The following is an 18297-nucleotide window of genomic DNA, read 5'->3' on the forward strand; positions in this document are numbered from 1 at the left end:
TCACACCCGCTCGACTCTCGCTTTACGTTTCTTTAAATAATTATATTTCCAACCGTTCTCATTATCTCAAAACACCTTTTAAAACGACATTGAAATTATGAAATAGAGAGACCACATGATTACGTCTTATGTTTATGTATGAACAACGGTACTAAAGCCAAGCTCTGATCCAACAATATTGTATCTTTTACAGACATAAAGACATTTGCTTACGAAAACTTTTAATGGAAGAGAAACAGACAAAGACAAAATCTCTCACAAACTCAAGTTTACTTGTCGAATTGTTGCAGATCGATTTCCCAAACTGAAGCCAGCTGCATCACCAGCTCTTCCGGCGCTGGACCTTCCCAGTCTTCAGGCGGGTCCATGGTTGAACATGCGTCTTGTAAGTTGAACAAGATATCACTCTTCAGTTCCATTGGAACTCCAAATGTGTCTGCACCGTCTTGTAAAACCAATTCCAGCAACTTCAAATGGCAAAACAACAGAGAGAGACAAACACATGTTAAGATCAAAACATCATCTGATTCTTGGAACTTAATGTCCTCTAAAGAAGATATACCTGTTGAATCCAAGATAGGCAGATGTCGTAGAGATTGTGATCAAGGAGAAACTGGGCGATGAAATTAAGAGCTTCGTTTGCAATTTCATTTGACATCTGGTCAAGAGAAGGCCCTGTCTTGTCCATCAGTTTGATGATCAAGTGCTGGTCACCGGCGCAAAGGACTTCTGCGTAAGCAGAATCAATGTCACCAACACGGAGTGAGTGCATTGCATTACTCCATGAACTCCATATCGGGTCACGTTCCTGCCCTTCGCCTTCTTCATCTCCCATGGCTTCAGCTTCAGGGACAGCCGCAACTCGGGTCGGACGAGTGACTGCACCATCCTCGCCGGCTACTCTAATAGCTTCAAGTGTAGCTTCATCCTTTGATGCTTGCCACACACTTCTTGCTGAGGGACCTTCACCATATCTAATAGTCCCAGCTGCTTTATTATCCCAACCTCTCCTGCCATTTCCCATGTGCTCATTCTGATATTGTTCCGACCGGGGTGATCTTCTTGGCCCGTTTTGTCCGTTTCTGGAAGCACCATGTTGATGCATGAACCAGTCATCCGGCATGTCAGAACCCCACATCCTGCCCCTCATCGCTCCATCAGGTTGTGAGCCTCTCTCTCCTGGACCTCGGCCATTGTATTTTCCAGTGGAGTAGTTTGCAAAGCTATTATATTTGCCAAATCCAGCTGTGGGATTACCCCTACGACCTGATGATATTGAAAGATCTCTTGCCATGTCTTCAACAATCCTCTCTAAACCCCTTACCCTGCCCTCTAAGGTCACCATACTGTCATGTGAACCACCAATAAACTCCTGGAGCATGTTCATAAGGTTAGTCTGTTGTCTCTCCAGCTGCAATAACTGCCTCTGGATCGCTGTCCAATTTCCTCTGTTACTTGTAAAAGATCCTTCAGAATGATTATCAGTATCGGTGATAGCAGCGTTTCCGGCTGCCTGTTTTCCATTTACAACACCAGCCTTATCATCAGCAGATGTCCCTGCCTGTGATATGTTCCCATCAGACCTACCTTTTACCTGTTTATCACTCGCAGACTCTGGAAATCCATGATCATTTGATTGGATGTTCTTGAAGCGATTTGAAGATCCCATGGCATTGAGATCATCGAGTCCTGATTCTTCCTCATCTTCATTTTTACATCTACGAGGAACTACTACTTCCACGGACTGCCTTCTTTCTAGTCTTTGGAAAAATTCAGGATTAAACTCTTTGTCACTTAACGCAGGTGCTTTCTTCTTCAACATGACTGCTGCTTTTTCAGGAAGACCTCCTTTTGCCTTAGAAGCAGAATCAGGTGAGAGTATTGAACCATCGGATGCCTCCTTTTTCATTAGATCAGATAGATTAGACCTTTTATCCCCGTTCTTCTCTGAACCAAGCTGCTCACCAGATGAACTCTTTGACTCGTCTGGAGCACCATCTACAGATTTTCCAGAAATCTTTTTCCATAATTGTAGGGCCTCTGTCACACTTTCCCTGACAGGTTTAATCTGTCCAATAAAATACCATTATTAAATTGTTTTGAGAAGATCACCACATAACCTAGCTAATACACTTTCCATGAATGTAGCATTTCACAAAACATTCCCCAATTACAACGCTCACTAGTGAAAGGAAAGTGATAGATAACTGAAACTTAAGATAATGCAGATCATAGTAAATAAATAAAGAAAGAGGCTCGGTGAGAAATCAAATGATGAGGAAAGCCAACAAGAACCATCAACTACCAATTGATATGCCTGAGCTGGTTATGACATATCACATATGACATTATTTTACAAACAATTACTGAGCTTACGATGTTTTAAACACGGTCATAGTGGAACTGAATTTACTTGGAGAAAGAGAACGTAGCTACCTTGTCAAACCGACAGGTCTCAAGCGCCGCAAGAGTGGAATCTGTTCTGTCCTTTAGCAAACTGCTAGAATGTGATGCCAATGCGGTCAAGGTCTCAGCCGCAGCCTTTCGTGTTACCCAATCTGTACTTCCAAGGCAGTCATGGATACTTTCTAGCAATGACTCTAAGCTCTGAGGCGCAATAGCTCCAACCTGAACCAGAGTTATTGCTCTGTTACTACTCTTTTTCATAGACAAGTTAAACCATTGAATCTACTAGCAACGAAGTACCAGAAATAAGTACTCAAAATTTCTCTTAATCTAGTTAACCGAAATGAAAAAAAAAAAACTTCAGCGATACCTAGAAGAAAAATTGTCGGATTAAGACTAAACCTTAAACAGCGAGGTCAGGTCATAGAATGGATATACATACATACTTAATCTCAAGAACATCTATTTAAGAACTGCAACATAAAACTCAACCCTAAACTATAAGATACTGATTCAGTATCTATCTCAACTAAGCTTCCAACATGCTGACTAATACTTTTCTCCTCAAGAATTTCACTAAGTTCAACATTCAACATATTCTTGCATTCACCACATTAAACACAGAGCCTATTGTAACAAGGATATCAAGTAGTTCGGAGCAAACCTGAGAGAGACTCGAAACTACGGGCAAAAGCGAAGCTTTAGCCAAGAAACTAGAATTACTCAAAAGCTTGCAGATTCTAGGGCAAAGCTTCTGGAAAGAAGCAACGGGAGGAGTAGCAGCCGATTCCACCATCCTAGCCATACACACCGCCGCACCAGATTGCACCACTTTATTCTGCTCACCCATAGCCTCAAACAACGGCTTAACGAACAACCCCACCGCAAGCGTATTGCTCCCTTCCTCTCTCCCCTTGAGATAAATCCCCGACAGAGCCCCGATCGTATCCCTACACGCGTCCCTGACTCCCGAATCCGAGTCCTTGAGGCGCTTGACGACCTGCGCGATGATCCGGGTGAGATGCGCGGCGGTGGAGTCGGAGTGGAGGCTGCAGACGTAGGAGAGGAGGTGGAGGCACTCCTTCTTGACGGAGGGTTTGGGATCGGAGCAGGAGTCGTAGAGGCAGTTGAGGAACATGGGTAGGGTTTCGGGGGTGAGGGATTGGATCGTTTTCTCGAGATCTTCGACGGCGATCTGGTAGGTGTCTCGATCGGCGAGTTTGGAGATCGAGGTGAGGATCTTCTGCTTCTGCTCCACCATGGCTTGGAACGAAGTGAGGGAACTGGGATTGGGATTGGAGGATGACCTAGAAGATGTTGCGCTTGATGACCTTGCTGGTCTTGTTGGCTTCGCGGACGTCGTGGGTGTGCTCATTTCTGAGAATGCTGATGAGAGGAGAGGAGAATAAGAGAGGCGATTTGGAGAAGGAAGACGAGATCTGTGTCACAGTGGAGAGAGTAACGATGGTTAAGACTGGGATTAGGAAATGAGTCGCTCAATCTTCAAGCTTTCTCAAACTTTTTTTTTTTTTCAAATTTTAAGATTTAAAATAGTTACTTATTCCAGTGCTGGAATATTGTTTTGTTGCGAAAATTTGGGCTTGGCACTTTAGGCCCATAGCGAATAAGGCCCAACAGGTTTATATATGTTTTCTCTGCTAACCTTGGAGACCATCATGTGCTCATCCTTTTTCATTTTATTTTTTTTGGGACTAATGCTCATCCTTTTTCTATCAAAGTCTTGGATCAGAAAAACAGTCCTTCCGACTGCATTCGTTTCCTGAAAAGCTCCAACTCTATACCGCAAAGATCTTTCCGATGTTCTTAACAATCTTTCTGTAGCTCCACCAACCATATGACTTGGCCTATGATCGATCACCTTTTAAACATGTCCAAAACTGAACACTCTTCTACAACAGCATCGAGTTAGGTTCACTATGACAGACACATATGCTCGGATTCACTAATCCAACACACGAGTTTTCCAATGAAGTTATATCCAAAACATATATATATAAAAGAGTTCTCTAATGAATGTTCAATTATTACTTTGAATCCATCCAAAATAATACTCTATCGTGTTTACTCGCATCAGCTTTGTTTCTCCCAAGTATTATAAGCTTAAACAAGGAGATTGAAGACGTAAAAGAAAGCAATAAGAAAGCAAATGGAACTTTGGTAATGAGAGCTAAATATGAAATAACAAACTAAATATTTCGAAGGTTTTAAACTTGGAATTAAGATCCGACAACAGTGTAGATAATGAAGCTGAGATTTCCAAAAACACTAATTGCCAATCCAAAATACAAAAAGAAAAAAAGACACGCAGATAAATACTCAATTTGATCAAGCAGTGATCTCCTTCTTGAGTTTTGCAAGCTCTTGCCTGACAACGCCAGCTTTCTGCAAAACAAAGCACCAAAGCCATATTAACACTTTAGTTACGCACAAGGCACCAACACAGTCATAGAATTTCCAACAAATTAACACACAAACTGACCTTGATTTTGGCCAACATGATCTTGAACCTGTCAAAATCATTGAGGCTAGCCCTACGCTTCTGAACGATAAGCTTCCTACCCCATGAGCTCTTCTCCCACTTGTTCTTCACGTCTACAAACACTTTCACGGATTAGATGGGAACAAAAATAAAAAAAACTCAACTTTACACATTAAACACAGCATCACAACTCACCAGCCTTCTCCATGGCCTCGATCAAAGCCTTCTTCTTTGGGACTCTGTTGATCTCAATCACGATATCGGTGAGAGACAACCTCTTGAAGTTCATCTGGATCCTCTCCATGTCTGGGGCGTCAACCAAAGCCTAAACGCCAAGTACAAAACAAGGACTCAATAAGAACAGTATAATGAAACTAAAATTCACAATATAGACAAAAGTTTATAACACCAAGTCAAGAGTCATCAAGGTAGGTAATGGCTTTATAGCAGTTATTATCAGCAAATCATTTAGATAATAAACCCACCTATAGATGAAACTAATCTAGGGAAAGGCAACTTTCGTTCACAACCAAAATGTTCAGCTAGTTCAACATTACAACAAGAGGTAAGCTAACACTGACATTACGTCTGAATAAAAGAAAAATTAAACATACCCTGTTCTGGTCAACGACGTCGACGATGACGACGAGCTTTCCATGGTCTTTTCCGTAGTTAACAAGTGCAACTCTCCCGATCTCCACGTACCTCTTGAACACCTAAACGATCACAAACAACACATGAAAATCTCAGTCACAACCACTTGACTGAAGACAACCTAAACACTTGTCTACAATAAATATCGAGAACAAAGAAATCACAAAATGTAAATCTCACCATTTTCGCTTAGAAGGTTAGAAGCAAAAAGTTGAGGAGAGCAAGAGCAGCTGAAGGCGTCTTACCTCTTGCTGAAGAGACTATTTAAACCTAAACCTAAAGTTCTTTAGGGTTTTCCGTTTTGGGCCGTAGTTATCAAATAAATACTTAACAGGCCCATATAATGGTTCAAATTCAATAACTTAAAAGCCTAATAGTAAAACGACGTCGTTGAGCCTGGCTGGCTCTTTGCCTTCTATATGCTTTTACATACATTTCGTTGATAATCATTTCATCGATCATTCTGCGACAGAACGTTACAAAAGTCAACGATTTATTAATATTCACGGAACTATGATTCGGTTACAGATGTAAAAAAAGGAGGGGGTGACAGCAAAAATCGAAACTCCGACTAACTGTCATGACTAATGAGACCAGGTCATCTTTATCAGGCAAGAGGAAGATACTTATTAAAAGCGACGACCAAACAAAGAAAAAAAGAGACAGAAAAAAAAACTAAAGAAACCCAAATAACAAAAGTTTCTGTCTTTTTCGACTCCAATTCACTGGGTCACCCCCCTTCAATTCCCGATCTTTTTTTTTCTTCAAAAAGAAAAAAAAACCGACAATATTTCTTCATTGATTGTTGTCGATCGAGTTTTTGAGGGGATCCCGGTCCAGTGTATTGGTGGTTTCTGTTAATTTTTTTTCCCGGGTAAAAATTTGCGGTGTATAATTTGGGGTTGGAGATGTGGGGAGGTGCAGCTGAGCCGGTGGATTCTTATTACCAAGTTCGTCCTGAGTGCACAGATGTCGCCAAGACTAGATTCAAAATCAAGGTTACATTCTTCATCCTTGACAAAAATGTTGATTAACATATATATATAATCCAGATTCATTGCTTATTGATCTTGTCTGGAATGCAATGATCTCTCCTAATGAGGGACACATTGATCTTAGGAGCTGTTTTTAAGGCTCTCAGATCTATACTTTGATCTCATTTGATATTTTTCAGCTTCGCTGATTTGTGTGTTTTAGAGAAAGGCATGGACTTGTTTGCCCTATATTTCGTGAAATATAATTCAGAAAAGGAGTTTGGCAACATGTGTTTGATGTTAAGAGCCACTGAAAGTTTCTGACCGATCATTTTTGTGATGTTCTGTGGTGCAGCCAGGCAAAACTCTAAGTGTAAGAAAATGGCAGGCTGCATTTGTCCAAGACGGGACTCTCGATATTGGCAAGACTCTAAGACGAATCCGGAGAGGGGTATGTCATTTTCTCAAAACTCTTTTTTGGCCTAGACTTTTGCTTTTAATCTCTTCGACAATTAATTGATTTGTAGGGAATCCATCCATCAATTAGAGGCGAAGTATGGGAGTTCTTACTTGGCTGTTATGACCCATCTAGTACTTTCGACGAAAGAGAGCAAATCCGACAACGCAGAAGGTAAAAGATTATCTTGTCCTTTTTTTATATGTTTACCAATCTTTGCTGCTACGTTTGCTTTAACTAATGCGTTGATATCTCCTTTCAGAAAGCAGTATGCTTCTTGGAAAGAAGAGTGTAAGAAAATGTTTCCTGTGATTGGAAGTGGAAGTTTCATTACAGCACCTGTAGTTACTGAAAATGGCCAACCTAACCTTGATCCTCTTGTTATTCAAGAAATCAACTTAGGTACAAAAAAAAAAGAAGAAAATATCATCTCTTCCCTTTTCTTTTTCCATTACCTTAAGTTTTTTTCTAATAGTAATTAATGTGCTTCTTCTCTCAGGTACAAACTCAAATGGTTCAGTTTTCTTTAAAAAGCTCACAAGTCGTGGACCTCTTGATAAGAAAGTTATCCAATGGCTCCTATCACTTCACCAGATTGGTTAGTGTGACTTTATTGTTATCATGTGTGGCTTCATCTATCTCCTCCACCGGTTCGTTTAAGTTGTTTAATTTTTGTATTTTGTCAGGTCTTGATGTGAACCGTACAGACAGGTCTTTGGAATTTTATGAGAAAAAGGAGAATATGTCCAAGCTTTGGGATATTCTCTCTGTTTATGCTTGGATAGACCAAGATGTCGGTTACTGTCAAGGAATGAGTGATCTTTGTTCTCCAATGATTGTGCTTCTTGAAGACGAAGCTGATTCATTCTTTTGTTTTGAGAGATTAATGCGTCGATTGGTACTTGTTACCTTTAACCATACTTTCAATGTATCTTTTTCGTGTTTGGTATTATGGTAGTAAACGTTTATGTTTTTTCGAAATGAAAAGCGAGGAAACTTCCGGTGCACGGGGAGATCTGTTGGAGTTGAAGCTCAACTTACTCATTTGTCTTCAATTACTCAGACTATTGACCCAAAGCTTCACCAACATCTAGGTATAACTACTACTACTGCTACTACAGCTTCTTTGCCTCTCTATGTGTAACATACTCATCTGTTAACCACTGCTCTGGTTCTTGTGAAATGAAGATAAACTAGGGGGAGGTGACTATCTCTTCGCCATTCGGATGCTAATGGTTCAGTTCAGAAGAGAATTCTCGTTTTGTGACTCTTTGTACCTTTGGGAGGTAACGATGATTCTTGTCTCTCACTCTCTCTCTTATAAGGATATAATTTTTCTTCTACATTCTTGAACTGATGCTCAATGACAAACCTATTCCCATAGATGATGTGGGCTCTTGAGTACGACCCTGATCTCTTTCACGTGTACGAGGCGCATCAATGCGGGACTGAGAAACCCGAAGTGTCCAATGGTAAACCAAAGTCGATGAGCCAATGCGGAAAGTACGAGAGGCAAAACATGAGGAATGGAGGCAAAAGCGCGGAAGGTCCTTTGCCTATATCTGTTTTTCTAGTGGCCAGTGTCTTGAAAGACAAGAGTTATAAGCTCATGACTGAAGCACGTGGACTTGATGACGTCGTTAAGGTTAAAACATAGATTATTCGTCTCTTTTAACTTTTCTTTTATTCTGGTGAATCACATTCCTCATCCCAGTTACTTATGATGATGATGCTCTTAGATACTCAACGACATGAGTGGAAACTTGGATGCCAAGAAAACATGTTCTGGAGCTATAAAGATACACAAGAGATATCTCAGAAAGGTTACTTCTAAGTTTCTGTCTGTTTGTGTCTCTCTGCCTGGAAGTCTATCTTATGTTGTGTTCTCTCTTATTGCAGGCTAAGAAATAGCACTGGCAAACATTCATGATTCTCCCTGCTTAAACCTGGGTGGAAATTGAGCCTTACTACACACACAAACACATACACAAGGAAAAAAAAACATATTTGTAAGCTGTTCATAAAATTTGATTTTGCATTTATATATATGAACAACAAGATGTTTTTTTTTTGTATGTATTTACCGAAGGGGAAATTTAAAAAGGAAAGAGACTGTTCTTAAGTTCATAATACTCATTTTCTGTTATACAAAGACGAAAATATAGACCAAAGCACAACCTGTAGTAACGGGCAAAAGTGTATTTAAGTGACAGACAATCACATTACTTTTGATCAATGGATACAAGTTTCCTTGGATCAATCTCAAATCTTTGAATAAAGAGATAATATAGACGTTCTCTACAAGTTAAGAGACCACAGCTAAACAGAAAGCAACTTGCATAATTAACTAAGGCTCACGTCAGTTGCACCCTATGCTTCTGCTGTTCTGCAGCATGGACTCTGACTGTTATTTGATGTTTACCAATCTTCTAGACTAAGGCACAATTTGTATTAAGGGGCAAAAGTGAATTCAGAGAGAATTAAGCTGCATCAGTTCCTTTTGACTAATGGATACAAGTTTTCTATGATCAAACAAAATTTAAATAGATACATAAAACAATTCTCTTCAAGTCCCTTTACCATGGCTAAACAGAAAGCAACTTACATAAAATAACTAATACAACAATACCTAAACACTGCTTAATTAAAACGAATACGTGATGGCGAGAAATGTTGTGATCACTAGGAGAATCAAGGGCAATAATCTCATGCCAGATAATCTCTTCCCGGAACTCTTCTTAGGAAAAAACTTAGGAAGCTCACATTGTTCTCCATTGAAGAAAACTCTCTTAGGGAATCCATCTCCTCCTGGAATATTCAAACTCCCCAAATGCTTTTTAAACGAGATAACCGACTGCATTTTCCCTGGAACCATGGGGTCTCTACCAGGGTGCGTCCCGTTCTTCAGACCGATCAAGAAGTTCATACCACGAAGTCCTTGGAAGAAAATGGTCTGGTTCTTAGGTGGAATTCTCGACCCATTAAAGGAGTAAACATTCTCATACCCTAAACCAGCTTTCCCCAAATCAACAGCAGCAAACCAGTCCTCCACCGCATTAGCTCCCCAGTTAAAAACCGTTACCCTCGCCGACCATCCATCAGCGTAGTCCGAGTTAACATGCCAGTTCAAGCTGATTCCGCAGTTGTCAGGACAAGGGAGCTTCTTTGGGAAAGCCAAGTGTTTCCTCTTTGCCCATACTTTTGCCTTGAGCGTCCTGTTTTCAAACGGTACCAAGAGCGAGTCGGGAGGGAGGAGAAGCTGTCTGGCGTTGTCGTTGCAAGTGTCGGTGTCTATGTCTCCGCAACCGCAAGCGCATGTGTTGCAAGGAATGGCTGAGTCGTTGTAGAAGGCTGAGTAAGAGACACAGCAACGAGCAGCTTTTGGTTTAGGTTTTGTTATGTTGCAGATGATTTGCCAGCTGGCGAAAGCGTAGGTGGTGGCTTGGAGACCGCTCGGGTCAGGGAACCCGGTTGGATCTACTCTTACAGGTGGTCCGCATTTGTACTGAGGATTGACTATACCGTCTATTTTCCAATGCTGAGGAGGGAAGAAAGCTGTCCTGTTCTGATCAGGTGGCACCTTGTATACCTAAACCAAACACATTCAAATCCTAGATGAAACACTCCTAATTAGGATGAGCACAATTACCTAGAACCAAAAACCAAAACATACCAATCCGAAAAAATGAAACCGAACCAAATTTCATAGTTATCTAAAATGGCTCTTGTATCTCTAAAACCAAAAAAATCTAAGCGGAATGGGTATCCGAAATTTTAAAAATGTAGTTTATATATCTAAAATATTAGTTTTATTTAGTTCTGAAATAACTAAATATTTTTAAAATACTGTCTATAAACCTAATTATCAGTAAAAATTGAATTCTCAAATGTTTTATCCAAATTTTTTAAAAATTAGTCAAATCATAAATTATATTCTTAACATTCTCTGATATTAGCCGGTTTTTAATATTGTTATCTAAACCAAACCTAAAACTGAATTAACCGAACCAAATTTAGATAATACAGGATGGATCTCTGGAACCGAAAACCCAAAAACCTGAAAACCAGAACAAACAGAAACCGAACTGGCCATGCCTACTCCTAACTATTTATTCACCAAACACTTTACTTGTTCTGTCTTGGGGGCTAACCTGTAACTGGAAAATGGCTCTGGACTTAGAGGCATCCATGAGAGCTGGCAAGAGAGTTCCATTCTTGCAGCAATACGGCAACATGCCGATGAGTTTATCTTCTTTACGTTCAGCTGGTAAGTCTTTAATAATAGGCTTCTTCTGACAAGTAGCTACCTGAGAGAAATCAAGATCCCCATAAAACTGTCCTGCCTTGCTGTGCAAGCATTCTGAAGGGTTCTTCTCGGCTGAGTAAGCTCCACGCAAGGAGTGGATGAACTCTCCTCGCATCCACTCAAATGTCAAATTCCAGTGGTCTAACCGTCCCAATGGACTATCATTGTCTATAGTTACCTGTTCAAAAACATATCAGTTTCAATCATTTATGTATGTATCGATAGAACTGATGGATTTGGTGACTCGCCTGGGCCATGTAGTTACTTGTGTAAGCTTGAAGAACATCATATATTATATTCAAGTCTCCATGTCGTCTAGGCGTGAACTTGGTTTTGGCTTTTTTTCTTAGCTTTAAACTTAGGGTTCCTCTTGCAGCAAACTTGCATTGTACCACCTGACTCATAAACCAGACCGAAATAAATAAGAAAACAATCACAAAAGTAGTTTCTTGCATAACAAGAAACTAATCCGGTTTTATGAGTTAGGTTTAATTTTACCTTTTGAAGTAGCGGCAGGGCATTGCCATCCATCGTTAACAAGCTTGATCGATTTCGGAAGTGGCGTAGCCGTACCTCTACCACCAAAAAGCGTTCCAGTTATCTCGATATCCGTTGAGATCTTAGTGTAGTCACCAGCTGTTTCTATCGAGGTCTTTAGATCTGTATTAGGAGAACCAATGAACGTTGTCCCATTACTTGCGTCATAAGGAAAGTCACCATCCGATGAGACAGCTCCCGTGGCGGAAACAATGATCTCTCTGTGGTTATACCCGACGAACATTTCCCAACCTTTGACCTCTTCTATCCCCGTGTTCACGATCATAGCCGTCGCCTTGAACGACCAGGCTTGAGCCGTCGCGTTCTTGGTGCGAGGATATAGCTTTTCGCGGCCGCCGGAGCTGTAGGACATGTATACCCCGTTGCAACGGGCAAGACCTGGAGGAGGAGTGTCTTTTTTCGTGGCATCTTCGCCGTAGTCTTGAGCGAGAGATAATGTCGGGAAGAGAAGAATTATTAGAGGTAATACAAGGAGAAGCAGGTTTGAATTAAGGTAACGTATCTTCATCTCTAACGTGTTTACTAAGTTTCTTAGGACGCAAGAAAGAGAAAATAGAGAAGAAGAAGAGAGATGGTCGAGAAGCTTAAGCGAATTAGAGAGGCGGAGCATAACTGTTTCTTTTCCTCTAGTTTTTTTTTCTCCCTTCTTCTCCGGAGAAAACAGAGATAATATAAAAGGAGAATATTAAATATCACAAAAATGTCAAATCTGATTAAACCGGATCTGACCAAAGAGTATCAAAAAACGCAACTTAAACCGAAAACAGTAAGAAAAACAAAAATTGTACATTTGAAGTTTGAAAATCTTTCAATCCAAATCCAGCAATGCGTGATTTCGTTTGTCTTTTTGTTTGCATTGTCAAACTGAATGTATCAAATGTAACATTGGCTGCCATAGTTTCAGCCGCACTAAACTCTTTTATGAATCTGTAAGATATATTTCTGTTGACAACAAAAGCTTTTACCTTTCATTTTCATTTTGCACTTAAACAGAGTTCTTTAGAACTATGGTTTATGTTCTTTAAAGCACAACTACATGTTGTCCTCAAATGCTTTCTTCTCTTACTAAACCATTTTGCTTTCTATATCTTGTAATTAAAATAAGCAACCATGATCTTAGACAAGAACTTTTGTGAAACACCATGTGGCATAACAACTGGTAACATAATGACTGAAAATATTCAACCCAACAAAAAAAAACTGTTGTTTCTATACATGTAAATGATCAGCATTGACGAGAAAGTATGAGAGTGTGTATATTTTGTTTGGATGTTACTGGACGAAATTGGTTCAGGACAACATTCTCTTAAATGAAAAATACTTTTGAACTTTGTTTTGGTTTGCGATATTTGATCACAGTTACATAAATCGAAAGCATTTTCGATTTTGAGACTGTTGTCCTGAGCAAAACTCGTTGTTTCAGGAATAATGAGTTGGATAACTTGTACCAAACGAAGACTATATAAAGCATTTAATAAAAACAGACAAGTTTGAGTAAACCAAATCTCTGTTTCCATTCTTCACTGAAACATCTTTCTACGAGAGAAACTTTCTTGTGTACTCTAATGAGATTTGCTCGTCTTCTGTGTGCTGGCATGGAGTATTCTTTAACACAAGAAAGTTAAACAACATGCCAGCAGGCTGAAAACAAGGAAATGTCATTAGAGATCGCTTAAAGCATGATTCGAAGAGTAACCATTTGAAGTTGTAAGAGACAGAAGAGCTTAAAAAGAGTACATGTATGTATTTTCATAAAGTGAATAGTGTAACAAGGCGGAGTTTATGCACTGCCGCTCATGCATTCTCTTCCACGTTTCTTCAAAGTTTATACGCATCAATTCTACAGCTCATATTACGCAAAACTTTGGAGAATCGTTGAAGCACACATCACTGGCAGGCATGGAGGATGCATGAAGCATGGTAGTGAGCAAGATAATTGGTTGTGAAGAGAGCCGGAGATGTTTCAGAGTATGTTCACTCATTTAAGATGTTGAAGCACACATCACTGGCAGGCATGGAGGGTTGTGCATAAAAGCATGGTAGAGAGTATGGAGGGTGCTCACATACTCTCAAATGTGAATCTCTCCTCCCACCTACCATAACCATTCTTCTGGATACATAATAAATACACCCATAATCTTTACCAACCACCACTTTGTCTATTTTCGACTTGTTTCAGTTTGAAACCAATGGGATATGTAAAAGATACTGTATAATAATAGATTTTCATGAATTTGATTCAAAATATAAAAAATTCATGAACTGCATGCATACAGATGTAAGGATTTTATACTAGTACTAAAATCAGAACAAGTTCTATGTATGACCAAACCAGTGAGTTTGCAACGTGTCACCAAAGGTTTTCTCTTACTCTTGCTTTAGACAGAAGGATTTTACAAGAGAAAACTGTGAATAACTCAGCTAAGAAACTGATATCTCTTCCATGCCGCTGATTTCTTCAGTTAGCTGATCTTGTACTTTGGGCTCCAAGTCGATGAACTGGTTCGACTTGCTTGCTAGATGTGAGATGCTTACTCTTCCTTGACGTTTGATGTAATCCGCAACCGCATTCATCTCTTCCATTGATATGTAAATGTATTTTCCTCTATCATCCATTACACCAGAGAGCCGTCCTGTATAAAAATGAGAAAGGATTTTCAGATCTTAAAGAGTCCATTACCGTTTTACAGACATCAATGTTTCATCCGCTTATTCATATTGCTTCAGGTATATTATACTCATGATTGATCACTGACTACCTACCATACGAGTTCTAGTTTTTATGATTAGACAGAGAGAGAGAAATTACCAATGCTCTCCAAAGAGGCGATCCTGTTGATGCATTCCTACACCAACAAACAATTTGAATCAGATCAGACTTTAGACCAATGACAAAATGTATTCATATTTGCTTCATAGAAAGATGTAGCCAGTAGAAACCTGAGTTCGTAGATTAAATTCTGCGGCTAGATCTTCAAGTGGAACACATTTTTGTTTCTGCAATCACATCAAAAAGCAAAATGAAGGCACAGCATTTCTGCACATTGATATGGGATGAGACAATACTTGTATCTATACTTCGTTATGTTTGTTTCTGTTGGTAGAATAACGCTTATAATGGGAGATGGGAAAGTGTTGGGTTATTCAAGATGTACCTTTATGTATTCAACAAACTCTGAAAGCAAATCTTGGTTTCCACCCTGCACTTCCTCTGTAGTACCTTCAGCGTCAACAGAGAACTCCCCTTTCCATTTGTCAAACTCTAACGCAGCTGCCTCTTCTTCCTTGGCTTGTCGTGCTTTTTCTTCTTCTTCCTACAAAGCAGCCAAGTTCAGCAGCAGAAGCCGAAAAAAGAAGAGAACTGGAGATGATAATAATTGACCGACCAGCTTCCGCTCCTCTGCCTCACGCTCCTCATCCTTCTTCCTCCGCATCTCTGCATACCAATCTTGTTTTGTACTCCTTGACTCTCGTGCAGCTTCTTCAGCCTTTACCAGAAAATATGAAGAGAATTTTGATCAGGAAAGTCTTGCCATGTACTATTCTGATCTCAGAACCAATGCTACAATCTAAAACTTTCCCAGTTGGGACTGTAACTGTTCAACTGATACTACTAAAATTTCCCCATCCTTAACCTTGCTAGAGTTCTGATAGAATATTAGAAGGAACTCATGGGGGATAGAGATTGTATAGGCACCTGTCTTTGTTCTTCTCGTTCTTGACGCTTCTTCTCCTTCTTCTTTGATGCTCTGGCTTGATTCCCAGTGGCTTCATCTTCATCCTCATCTTCACTCCCACTGATGTTTTCTGTTTTCACATTTACGCAAATAAATAGTTCATTTATTTTCGAAACCTCGCCTAATCTTAATCTAGCTTTACAGCAAGATGAATAACAAATTCTCCCAGGCTTGACAGTAAACACTCTAACCAATTGTCAACAGCTATAAAGTATCTGTAACTTGATGTTCATTCATCTGAAAGCCACGCTCTTTTATCTGATACTGTGTTTATACTTTTGAGAAAACGAAACTCAACCCTTGAGAGATTGAATAAACAACGTAAAAGAGACAGAGAAGCTCTGTAAAGTAGGAACCTTGAACGTTAGAAGCTGAGGAGGAGCTAGCACCACCAGAAGAAGCTGCAGGTCTCCGACGCATTCTACGCCCACCACCACCAGTAGCACGTGCCACGTTTTCACGTGCCTGAACCTGTTTTTTAATAATTTCACGCAAAAAAAAAACAGAGGAATTACGTAACAATCCATTTCGCAAAAAAAAAAAGGTTAAAAATTGAGAAAGTTACCTGCGGCGGTTCTGCATCTTCCTCGCGTGATCTGGCATCTACCCGACGTTTCCACAAGAACAAAGGAATCACCGCAGCTATGAGGATCATCGACACTATCAAAGCGAATATCTGCTCCTCCATCTCTTTCCTGCGATCCCAAATGTTACCGAGAAAAAAGGAATTTGAAAGAAGTGAAATAGGAAAGGATCGTTCCACACTCTAACCTAATCTCGTTTTGTTTTCTTCTCTGTTCGTAGTTTCACCTAAACCGTCTTGCTCCAGGATTGCAGAGCTCCCTCCCTCCCTCCCTCGATAGAGAAGACAATCGATGGGGTTAGTTTCGTAATTACGACTCCTGGTACCCTCTACATGCGTAAGAGTCTTCGACACTGATGCACATGTTTCATTGGACTACTATCTTCGTTTATTTTTCTGTATAACAGTCGTTAGTTTCATGTTTTGCTATTAAGAAAATGATAATTTGAGATCTTCCCTATACGCGTCCGAATTCAGGTCTGCATTATCAATGAGCTTTGGCAGAGGAGAAACAAGAATGATACTGTAATGATTAAACATGAGATCTATCTCTTGGTAAGGAATATATTCAGAGAAGAGGCGAAGTTAATGAAGATTTCTTAAATTTTTCATATTAAAGAAGTGGCAAACCCAAAGTACATAAGATGGTAGTCTCTTAGTATCATATTGCGAATATAAAAAAAAAACAGTAACAATTGATCAAAGATGAAAGTTGAAGAAATGTTTTGGAACAGGGAGGATAACAGTAATGATCCACTAGAGCAGAATGTAGCAAACGGCCTAGGGGAAATGTAACACAAGCAGCTCAGAAACCATGGATCTTGATGTTGTCCTTCTTCACAAGGCCAGCCTGTTCCAATAAAAAGTAAAAGAAATGAGACAGTGCAAAAATGTTTTATGTTAGCTTTGTCCTTAAAAAAGAGATTTGATTATCACCTGGACTAGGAACGTGGATACGTTCTTCCTCTGGTCGCCTTGAAGCTGAATAACCTACAGCAACGCAATAACATATAAATGACTATCCTTTGAAAAAGCTAAGCTTTGTAATTAGTCTTTAACTGTTCGTTGCATTATTTATATTCCAAATATAAAGAAATACAGTAGTGAAGTTTCAAAACACGCACCTGTCCGAGTTCAGAGTCTTGAACCACAGTTCCGTTGCAACAAAACTCCTTCTTGAGGTCCTTAAGTATCTTGCTGTAACTATACTCTTTCTTCAGCCCCTGGACTGTTGTCAAGCTTTTTCTACCATTCCGCTGCTGGACACGTATGTGGACGTACTCCTTTGTTCCCGCACCTGAGTCCTCAGCATCCACATCAGCAAACGGGTCTGCAGAAATATCAAAAAAAATAAACTCATTAGCTCATATCAAATCCAACATGAGAAAACATTTAACAAAATCATATGAGCTAGATATGCAGAGATATTTCAATCAACTACGAATCAAATTTACAATTGGAGCTTACCGAAGGCAGTAGGGACCTGGGAATCAAGTTCAGACATGAAACTTTGTTGATCTGATGGGCAAACGACAGAGAAACTGAGACCTGAGCAATAAGACCAACATCACATAAGAATTTTACACACACACACACAGAGAAAGGTAAACATAATTCAATTGGAGACTATTGATAAATAATAGTATATAATCAAATGGGAAAACTAAAGATTATCATCTGATCATATCCCATGAACCTAGTTGAGAAGATCCAGTTAAATTTACCCAAACAATGTAAAGAGAGAACATCAATCCATCAAAAGATTACGTTTTCTTAAGAAAAAAACATCAGCTGCATATTATAATAGATCATAAACCAAAGCTCGCACGAGAAACAAAACGAACAATTTCACCTCGAAATTATCGAAATTAAGGAAATAACAAGATTTAATCTGCAATCAGCTAAAGAAAACGCGGATGAAAGAAGGGCAATTCTACCTGATTCGAGGAGTAGCGTTTCGAGGATCTGATTTATCGGGAGAAGAGAAGAATGAAACCCTAGATTCGGATAAAGTATGCAACTTCTGTTTCGGTGGAGGGGAAAGAGAGGAAGACGTAGTCTCAAATAATATTTTCAATGTGGACTTGGGCTTCGTACTTAACCCCTTAGTGGGCTTTTAATT

General features: G+C 39.7%; 6 protein-coding genes across 6 annotated transcripts; 1 reads left to right on the forward strand and 5 right to left on the reverse strand.

Moving 5' to 3' along the window:
- Window positions 1-76: 76 nt before the first annotated feature.
- Window positions 77-3955, reverse strand: LOC130508075 (microtubule-associated protein TORTIFOLIA1-like). Its single transcript, XM_057003284.1, has 4 exons — window positions 3071-3955; window positions 2437-2628; window positions 563-2068; window positions 77-467 (listed from the first exon to the last, which is right to left on the reverse strand). The coding sequence occupies exons 1-4, from the start codon at window positions 3779-3781 to the stop codon at window positions 270-272; spliced, it is 2607 nt and encodes an 868-aa protein (XP_056859264.1). The 5' UTR covers window positions 3782-3955; the 3' UTR covers window positions 77-269.
- Window positions 3956-4601: 646 nt separating this feature from the next.
- Window positions 4602-5862, reverse strand: LOC130508079 (60S ribosomal protein L14-2). Its single transcript, XM_057003288.1, has 5 exons — window positions 5741-5862; window positions 5521-5622; window positions 5102-5231; window positions 4907-5019; window positions 4602-4809 (listed from the first exon to the last, which is right to left on the reverse strand). The coding sequence occupies exons 1-5, from the start codon at window positions 5741-5743 to the stop codon at window positions 4753-4755; spliced, it is 405 nt and encodes a 134-aa protein (XP_056859268.1). The 5' UTR covers window positions 5744-5862; the 3' UTR covers window positions 4602-4752.
- Window positions 5863-6096: 234 nt separating this feature from the next.
- LOC130508080 (uncharacterized) lies at window positions 6097-9127 on the forward strand. Its single transcript, XM_057003289.1, has 11 exons — window positions 6097-6558; window positions 6890-6985; window positions 7062-7165; window positions 7254-7393; window positions 7491-7589; window positions 7678-7889; window positions 7980-8085; window positions 8180-8277; window positions 8376-8636; window positions 8731-8814; window positions 8891-9127. Exons 1-11 carry the CDS (start codon window positions 6469-6471, stop codon window positions 8900-8902), a joined length of 1302 nt encoding a protein of 433 aa, XP_056859269.1. The 5' UTR covers window positions 6097-6468; the 3' UTR covers window positions 8903-9127.
- A 434-nt stretch (window positions 9128-9561) lies between these two features.
- On the reverse strand, window positions 9562-12476 carry LOC108841217 (COBRA-like protein 11). Its single transcript, XM_018613998.2, is given in 5 exon segments — window positions 9562-10580; window positions 11143-11475; window positions 11546-11632; window positions 11634-11692; window positions 11796-12476. Coding segments are annotated over 5 exon segments (2094 nt in total). The 5' UTR covers window positions 12466-12476; the 3' UTR covers window positions 9562-9635.
- Window positions 12477-14068: 1592 nt separating this feature from the next.
- Window positions 14069-16518, reverse strand: LOC130508081 (DDRGK domain-containing protein 1). Its single transcript, XM_057003290.1, has 9 exons — window positions 16364-16518; window positions 16158-16287; window positions 15949-16063; window positions 15553-15662; window positions 15242-15343; window positions 15011-15169; window positions 14796-14852; window positions 14665-14701; window positions 14069-14488 (listed from the first exon to the last, which is right to left on the reverse strand). Exons 2-9 carry the CDS (start codon window positions 16278-16280, stop codon window positions 14277-14279), a joined length of 915 nt encoding a protein of 304 aa, XP_056859270.1. The 5' UTR covers window positions 16281-16287; window positions 16364-16518; the 3' UTR covers window positions 14069-14276.
- Window positions 16519-16760: 242 nt separating this feature from the next.
- LOC130508082 (protein translation factor SUI1 homolog 1-like) lies at window positions 16761-18269 on the reverse strand. The gene is made up of 5 exons (XM_057003291.1): window positions 18113-18269; window positions 17643-17723; window positions 17300-17505; window positions 17112-17165; window positions 16761-17025 (listed from the first exon to the last, which is right to left on the reverse strand). Exons 2-5 carry the CDS (start codon window positions 17677-17679, stop codon window positions 16981-16983), a joined length of 342 nt encoding a protein of 113 aa, XP_056859271.1. The 5' UTR covers window positions 17680-17723; window positions 18113-18269; the 3' UTR covers window positions 16761-16980.
- Between the last annotated feature and the right edge of the window lie 28 nt (window positions 18270-18297).

This window comes from Raphanus sativus, chromosome 2 (genome assembly GCF_000801105.2).
Source record: "Raphanus sativus cultivar WK10039 chromosome 2, ASM80110v3, whole genome shotgun sequence".
NCBI lineage: Eukaryota > Viridiplantae > Streptophyta > Magnoliopsida > Brassicales > Brassicaceae > Raphanus > Raphanus sativus.

Bases quoted from the DNA above. Each gene is read 5' to 3' on its own strand.
- LOC130508082 (XM_057003291.1), bottom strand. From the start codon at position 17,679: ATGTCTGAACTTGATTCCCAGGTCCCTACTGCCTTCG. The intron at 17,506-17,642 runs GTAAGCTCCAAT...ATATTTCTGCAG, and splicing joins CCAGGTCCCTACTGCCTTCG to ACCCGTTTGCTGATGTGGAT. The intron at 17,166-17,299 runs GTGCGTGTTTTG...GCGTTGCTGTAG, and splicing joins AAGACTCTGAACTCGGACAG to GTTATTCAGCTTCAAGGCGA.
- LOC130508075 (XM_057003284.1), bottom strand. From the start codon at position 3,781: ATGAGCACACCCACGACGTCCGCGAAGCCAACAAGACCAGCAAGGTCA. The intron at 2,629-3,070 runs GTTTGCTCCGAA...ACTCTGGTTCAG, and splicing joins TAGTTTCGAGTCTCTCTCAG to GTTGGAGCTATTGCGCCTCA. The intron at 468-562 runs GTATATCTTCTT...TGCCATTTGAAG, and splicing joins GCCTATCTTGGATTCAACAG to TTGCTGGAATTGGTTTTACA.
- LOC130508081 (XM_057003290.1), bottom strand. From the start codon at position 16,280: ATGGAGGAGCAGATATTCGCTTTGATAGTGTCGATGATCCTCATAGCT. The intron at 14,702-14,795 runs GTTTCTACTGGC...TTGTTGGTGTAG, and splicing joins AATTTAATCTACGAACTCAG to GAATGCATCAACAGGATCGC. The intron at 14,489-14,664 runs GTAATTTCTCTC...ATTTTTATACAG, and splicing joins CGCCTCTTTGGAGAGCATTG to GACGGCTCTCTGGTGTAATG.
- LOC130508079 (XM_057003288.1), bottom strand. The intron at 5,020-5,101 runs GTGAGTTGTGAT...AAGTGTTTGTAG, and splicing joins CGAGGCCATGGAGAAGGCTG to ACGTGAAGAACAAGTGGGAG. The intron at 4,810-4,906 runs GTCAGTTTGTGT...TTTGTTTTGCAG, and splicing joins TCATGTTGGCCAAAATCAAG to AAAGCTGGCGTTGTCAGGCA.
- LOC130508080 (XM_057003289.1), top strand. From the start codon at position 6,469: ATGTGGGGAGGTGCAGCTGAGCCGGTGGATTCTTATTACCAAGTTCGT. The intron at 7,394-7,490 runs GTACAAAAAAAA...TTCTTCTCTCAG, and splicing joins TATTCAAGAAATCAACTTAG to GTACAAACTCAAATGGTTCA. The intron at 7,890-7,979 runs GTACTTGTTACC...CGAAATGAAAAG, and splicing joins AGAGATTAATGCGTCGATTG to CGAGGAAACTTCCGGTGCAC.